The following is a 7,500-nucleotide window of genomic DNA, read 5'->3' on the forward strand; positions in this document are numbered from 1 at the left end:
TTCCTCTTTAGAATGAGCTATGACATTAATTCCTTTGAAACCTCAACCCGATAGATTGAAATCGTGGTTTTTTTTCCTTCTGTGCAAAATTTTTAAGGGTTAGGCTTTTAATCTGGCGTTTATATGAACTTCTTAAATTAATTTTTGTCTTCATTTGACATTTTAGTTTTATAGGCTTCTTTGCCATGCCTCCCGCTCGCTTGAATAATTCAATCCGATAATTTGATCCGAGAATTCTGTGGTTAGCCAGAAAGGTTCTTATCTTCAGACAAACAAAGCTTGCCATAAAAATCTTCAATCAAAATCAAATTGGAGTTTCGCTGTTATTGTACTTCAAAACATTAATTCCGTCATGTTACTATAGTAATACCAATCACTTTTGCCACATCTCTGTGACTGTTTTCCTGAAGATTGAACCGGTAACCCTGATCTCTTTCTTTAAGTGTTCTAGATCCGTTTCTTCTTCAAAGCTATACACAAAAGACGTTTTGAAACCGCTTTTGCTGAAAACTTTTCGCACTGATAATCGAACCTCAATTAAGCTAAACAATCCCATATTCTGGAAACTTTTCCGGGTGCGCTTGTAATTGGCCGAATAACAGGAACAGTTAATAATTCAGCATTAATCCCCACAATCCCAACTGGAGCTTTTGTTTTAGGGCGAGTGGTAAAAACTCTGAACACCTGGTCGATCTAATATTATCAGAAATAATCTGTGGTTGAGCTGTTCGGAATATTGAAAACTGTACGGATTATTTCGATGCTTGATTACATTGGAAAGGAAAATTATAATTATTTTGTCGAAGCCGTATTTGAGGCAATATTTCTTCAAAATTCAACGAATGGAGGTTATTAACACTAAATTTGAAGCTTTCGTAGAGAAAATAAGCCTGTCTGAGGTAAGATGAGAAATGATAAAATCTTCATATCCTTGTCACAGTTTTTCGCGAGCATAAGTTATTTCTAACGTCGATAAGAGATAGGTTTTGCGGCGAGGTCTGATTTTTTTGTTTCAACACTAGTTGGAAAATTGATCTCGATCGCGACTTTAAAACTCCTATGAATCGTTGAGCAACGGACTGAAAACTGCTAAAAAATTTTCATTTTGGTTAGGCAAAGATGTCAGCGAATTATTTTCCTGGTCAAGTGGATAAATATAAATAATACCAGAAAATATCGTGTAATACGGCATGATGCGATCAAACTGCCGAATTTGTAGGTTATTTTCAACTATTCATTGACAGAAAATTACGGCTGTGACACTGGGAAAATAAACAAGTTAGGCAATTGTGTGTGCTGCCGCACGAACGACATAAAACTGGTTTATCCAACCTCCCGGCTGAGTCATCAGTAATCCACGTTGAAAATCGATAGCCAAAGTTCATCCCATCTATAACTGACTTTGTTTTCTTCGAGGTCTGAATTAATGACGACACAGATATTGTGTATTCGACTGAAAGTAGCGTCCGACAGTTTCAGCTTCTTTTCAATATTTTGACCACATTGAGATGGTTTGTACTTTCAAAACTGTGAACAGTTTCTTTTTAACAGAGAACTGAAGTCGTCTGTGCTGTGTAATGAATAAACTGCAGAGGTAATGTTTATTTTGCAAAAGGAAAGCATCATTCTACACGATGAGTCAGCTTTTTTATTTTCCAATACGTGGAAGATCATAAATTTGTCACGAAATCACAATTGACCGGCAGCTCCAAACTCATCTCATATCATCATCATACAAATCATATCCATTTACTTTTATCAAGAAAAATAGTTCTTCCAAATTTGCAATCTTCGTCAACAGACATCGAGACACCTTAGATGTTACAGTGTTCTGCATATGCTGGCATTACGGGTTTAACAATCTAGCAACTCCTGACATTCAATGTTGACTTGATAGGATGGTGTGCTTCATCTAAAAGGTTAATATTGTATGGTGGATGTAAGCTAACGTTCTGGTGTGTCTGCGGAGTGTGTTCGGGAGGCGAATTTTAGACCGTGTCCCAACACTTTTGATAAGGATTCTGAAAACGCAAGTATCACACTACAAACTGACAAAATGTGTCTTAACTGCCTCAGGGCATTTAAATAACAGGGGCACCCAACGAGAATATAGTTCAAAACGACTTAAACATAGCATTGTTAAACGTATGTTAGTATTTAAACGGTAGATATGGGCATATTTTTATCCCCTAAAGGTTTTCATCTGTTCGGATTCCCTAGCTGAAAGTCTTGTGATCCGAAAATTATAGGGATTAAAACTGACCTTTTCGAAAATTTCAGCCAGAAAAAAGGCTCCCGAAAATTCTAGGTGACCTTTTTATGGTAAAAATCCGTTAAAAATGGGCAATTATACAATGTTTTAGATGTTCGAAAATACTAGGACAGGCAGGCAAGCAAGGAACTTTAAAACAAATGTTCCGAAAATTCTAGATCTCAAATCGTCTTCCGAACAGATATTTTCCGAAAATTGACGTTGGGTGCCCCTGAAATAAGAGCTGGGAGCGCTTACCGCGCATCGCTGCAGGTCTACTCAACATTGGCTTACGTAATTTTGCTAAAAACTGAAACATCCCTTTGAAAAGTACGAAGGACTTGTGTGACAATCGACACAAACACGGGATTAAAATAACCTTCGGTGATTTTTAAAAATATGTATATTCTTCCCTTTTTACAAAATTCTCTCATGATTTAAGTGCCAAAACAAACGAATCCTTTCCCAAAGTCGTGTTTTGGAAAGGACTTTACTTTGCGGGTATTCGGCGAAAACGATGCAGATGTTTTTTGCGCATAAGACGCTTACAGAATACATAATTTGGCCGGTGGTTTTTATTTTTCAGTCTCGTTCGAAAACGCGCTCGGCATATTGCCGGTCCTCGATCTTTCACCAAAGTCATAGACGGCTGTCAAAGCATGAATACTTCTTCTTCCTGTCACTTAGTAACGATGTTGATTCTTAAAAATACTTTAATTGCGAGTCTGATATCCAAAATTGAAAAAACGGAAGACGAGGTTAATGGCTCGAGGGAGAAGGAACAATTCATCCGTCGTGTGTTTACGTAGTCCACAAAACAAACCGCTAATTTTGGTCATGAAAACATTATTTTGCAGAGGGCATCAAATAAATCTACAACGATTAAAATGTACATGCAGAATTGTTTAGTGCGTGAAAAACAATTTTTCGCTCATTGCGGAACCCGTCTTTGTTGAATACTAAAGCGCTTCTGTGCTAAACTGGATGCAAACGACAGGTGAAAAATAGTAACAGCTTTTTGAATTTTCTAAAAACACTTTCGAGAGCTGAATATGTACCTTTATCAAAAGCATAACGGACCAGTTTTTTAAAACAAATTTCCAAGTCGTGAAATGCACCATAGAAATCAAAACGAACTTTATTCTCTTTCAAGGTTACATGGGTCTGGAGGGATCTCTTCAACGATCTTTTTTTGCGTCCATACAACCAAAAAACTTTCCGGTTACTTGGGTCAAAAACAGGAAGGAACAGTAATTATTCATTTATGACATGTTTTAATTTTTTTCCAGACATTTGTCGTGATCACAAGCCACTTTGGAAAACCTCGTGTGCACGTCCTTAACAAAGCCAAGTCTTTGTATTTATTTGGTCAAAATCATCCTGTTAGAAAGTTTGCGATGTACATAACGACAAATCAGTATCCTTTGACACAAAGGGACAAAAAACAAGAGAAGAGAAAGTAGAACATACCATGGAGATACAGGAGCTGTCACTCAGTTCATGGACACTCAACAACGCAAATAATTATAACTGACAATAACAAGAACAACAACAACAACTTCACCTATATTACGGAATTTAGTTATCATTCATTCTGTATGCTTTTCAGTGGCGTTTGTTACATTATCGAATTCTTTCAGTAGTAGCCAAGTGCTTATCGAGGTGGACACCCAAACGATAACTGTATAATCATTAAAACGACCCCGCTAGGAAATCAACAATGTTTATGAACAAATATCAGTCTTTCGTACAAAAAAAGAGAAAGAAAAACAAAAGATGGAGGTATGGGGATTTTACCGAATGAACTCACTCATCCTTGCTCTGTATAAAGTTCGGGATGTTGTTTTAAAGGGACCTTGCCAGAGGTCATTTGCATATGACATATTGATAGTGTAAAATAAATCAGTTCAAGTAAGTCATAGTTTCGGACACTTCACTGAGTGGTATGTGAGAGAAAGGTGATACGTGTATAAGGTGAATTTTAAGATTTTCTTATGACTTATACAAGATTCCTTAACTTTCTTTAGATATTTTGAAGTTTTTGTTCTTTTAACTATTTTTATAAACTGCGTTTTTTTAGCATTGACGAATCCTCCGGAGGAACCTGAGTAAGTATAAATTTTACTTTTCTAAAGCCATGATTAAACCAGTGATGGGTCAACTTAGAGGTCACACCAGTGAAATCTTGGAAGGCGGTCGAACAAAGTCTGACGACATTTCGAGGTTGTGGGAAGAAGTACTTTGTGAAACTCATCACCTGCAGGGCCCAGTTTTTCCAATCTCGATCAAGCAAATCCTGCGTTACTGGAAACAAATCACAGGCTATACACCTTATTCCAAAATGGCCGCAATTTTAGTATTCTTTTGTTTGATTGCAAATTGGCCCTTATTGCCTCTTTCAAGGTTAGATTTTCTTTTGAATTTTACGTTTGAAAGCGAGGCCAAAAGGGCCAATTTGCAAGGAAAATAAAGAATACTAAAATGGCGGCCATTTTGGAATAAGAAGTATTATGTGATCAACAAAGAGTTTCCCCAATATGTTTAGTTTTCAATTTTGAATTAGACTTTGGCTTTCCTTCGGCATAAAAATTACAATCTAACTGCTTTTTTGACAGCCAAAATTCACACCTGGGTTGGTATTTAATCAAGGTTTTAGTGTTAATTGGCTTTTGACCAACTGGCCCCTGGTGCCCGTTTCTCGAACGTCCCGTAACTTTCCAGGCCTTTTTCGGATGTCATAATTCCCTCTGTATCTTAAGAACGGTAAGGTTTTAAGTCACAAAACTTCACAATCATTTTTCTTTTTTATAGTCTTGAAAACATTGGTTAGACCGCGCACCGGTGGCTCAGTTGGTTGAGCACGGGCTGTCACGCGGGAGGTCGTGAGTTCAACTCCGGCCGGACCAACGCTCGGGGTCTTTAAATAACTGAGGAGAAAGTGCTGCCTTTGTAATTACATCTGCAAATGGTTAGACTCTCTAGTCTTTTCGGATAAGGACGATAAGCCGGAGGTCCCGTCTCACAACCCTTCAATGTTCATAATCCTGTGGGACGTAAAAGAACCCGCACACTTGTCGCAAAGAGTAAGGCATGTAGTTCCCGGTGTTGTGGTCTGTCTTCTGTGATATATCATGGTTGGGAGGGTAAATACAGATCTCCATTTAAACCAGCTATGCTGAACTGGAATTTCTGTATAAATAAATAAATATAAAACATGTTAAAAGACTAGTTTATCAAAACAAGCGGGTGACAGTCTCGTAATTGGCTTTTCGGGCCCGAAAAGTTATCGGGAGTTTCGAGAAACGGGACTTAAGTGTCATAAATATTTATAACTCATTAAAACGGGTTAAGTACAAATTTTTTGTCGCTTGTTTTCAACAGATATGTTTTTGCTGCAATTTATACTGGAGAAATGATTCTCAAAATAATAGCAAAGGGATTTGTTCTCCACAAATACGCTTATTTGCGGGATCCTTGGAATTGGTTGGATTTTGTAGTTGTCATATTGGGGTAAGTTATCCATGTTTGTGGTCAACAGGGCAACACGCAGCACTTAAAGGCCCGTGCAAACGCTCGCAACATTGTTGGCCAACAAGACGCAACATTGTTTGGCCCAACATGTTGCGAGCGTTTGCACACCATGTTCTGTGTTGTTGCGTGTTGTTGCGACTTGTTGGAAGTTGTTGGATGAAGTTTGAAACTGGTCAAACTTTAGAGCCAGCAAGTGCCAACATTTCTATTGCTGCGCGGTCATCGAAGCGTGGTCCAACAATGTTGCGTTCGTTTGCACAGCACATCCAACAATGTTGCGCCGGCGCACGCGCACTACATGCCACGTATCCACTCAAATACATGCGAACAAGAAATCAACATGGCGTCGGAGATGGAAAATGTCCCAGAGTCCTTTGTATTTTCATCTAAAGACCCAACATGTTGTGACTTGTTGCGAGCGTTTGCACACATCGGCTAACATTGCGCAACAAGAGACAACATTGTTGGGCCCAACAATGTTGCGTGTTGTTGCGAGCGTTTGCACGGGCCTTAAAGGTTCATGAACTCTAACCTAACAGCTTTTCTCAGGGGAAATAACCATTCATAAGTTGGTTTGTTATTCGTCAATCGGGTGCACCGTTTTGGTTTGATGGGTAATTTATTAGACATCGATATCAGCTTCTTCTTCTTGAGAGAACGAGAAAAACTGCATTCCTACAAAGTCTAGTTTAAGAGATTCCTATTTCATACGTATAGTTAATAACTGGAATGCTTTACCTAATAATAATATTAAGCTCATTTCTTCTCTCAGTTCTTTTAAGGGTAAACGTAAGGTCTTCTTGTTTGAGAGATTAAGATTAGTCCTTGACCAAGACAACATACCTTCATATAGGATTGTTTGTCCTAAATGTCGTAGGATATTAACCCTGAGCGCTCGTTAGATTTCTTTTAGGGGACCTCTCTTCTCTTGTTCATCGAGGGTGGGATGGGTGACTTAATCCTGTACGGTACTTCATGTCCTTTTCTTTCGCCGCCACGTGTAACTACGTTTGTTACACTAAATCGATAAAAAAATAAATTATATATAGATGACTGTAGGATCCGCCCTTGTATATCAGATACCTCCTTGTCGTGGTTTTAAGGGAAGTATTTTCTTTCTCTTCAAGGTACATAACCTTAGCTCCTGGCGAAATAGCAAATCTTTCTGGAATCAGGACATTCCGGGTGTTTAGAGCTCTTCGCACGATATCAGCTGTGAAAGGTAGGTTCACAGTCTTTAGTTAATGACATCCTTTTCCCCTTAATATGCCTTGATCCAATGATTAGGCGTTGGAGTAATTTCCATGCATGGCGTGCTCCGACCAGATTCAAATCACTGTTCCGGATCACTCAAGGAGTTAGGCTGACGATGATGATCTCGGTTATCATCGACTCATTTTAAGGCAGTGTACCACCGAATTATCGAAGGGTTTAAGAGGTTTTTTTTAATAATTGCCCTGCGGTCATAGACCAATACATTTATGTTTCTTTATTATTCCTTACATCTCTATACTCCGGATATCCTTTGCTATTCACCTCCGATCAATTTGCGCGGGATTTGCGCCCGAAAATGTCGTCATTTTTGCAGGAATAAGTGAGTTAAAATCATGTTTTTGTGCTATCTTATCTCACTGTTTTAGTATATACTAAAACAACTATTCACCTCAGTGTTGGATATTGACCTCGTCGCTTCGCAGCTTGGTAAATATCCATCACTA

General features: G+C 38.5%; 1 protein-coding gene across 3 annotated transcripts in view; it reads left to right on the forward strand.

Moving 5' to 3' along the window:
- LOC137978739 (sodium channel protein 1 brain-like) overlaps nucleotides 1-7,500 on the forward strand; it is a 46,431-nt gene that overhangs the window by 15,642 nt on the left and 23,289 nt on the right. For 2 of the 3 annotated variants that reach the window (XM_068825779.1, XM_068825778.1), the window contains exons 3-6: nucleotides 3,541-3,668; nucleotides 4,279-4,359; nucleotides 5,633-5,761; nucleotides 6,910-7,004. In XM_068825779.1, the coding sequence (XP_068681880.1) occupies nucleotides 3,541-3,668; nucleotides 4,279-4,359; nucleotides 5,633-5,761; nucleotides 6,910-7,004 (433 nt within the window). Of the gene's footprint in view, nucleotides 1-747; nucleotides 900-3,540; nucleotides 3,669-4,278; nucleotides 4,360-5,632; nucleotides 5,762-6,909; nucleotides 7,005-7,500 lie in introns of those variants that run through there. The other variant, XM_068825780.1, reaches the window with a different exon arrangement.

The sequence above is a fragment of the Montipora foliosa genome, chromosome 12 (genome assembly GCF_036669935.1).
Source record: "Montipora foliosa isolate CH-2021 chromosome 12, ASM3666993v2, whole genome shotgun sequence".
NCBI lineage: Eukaryota > Metazoa > Cnidaria > Anthozoa > Scleractinia > Acroporidae > Montipora > Montipora foliosa.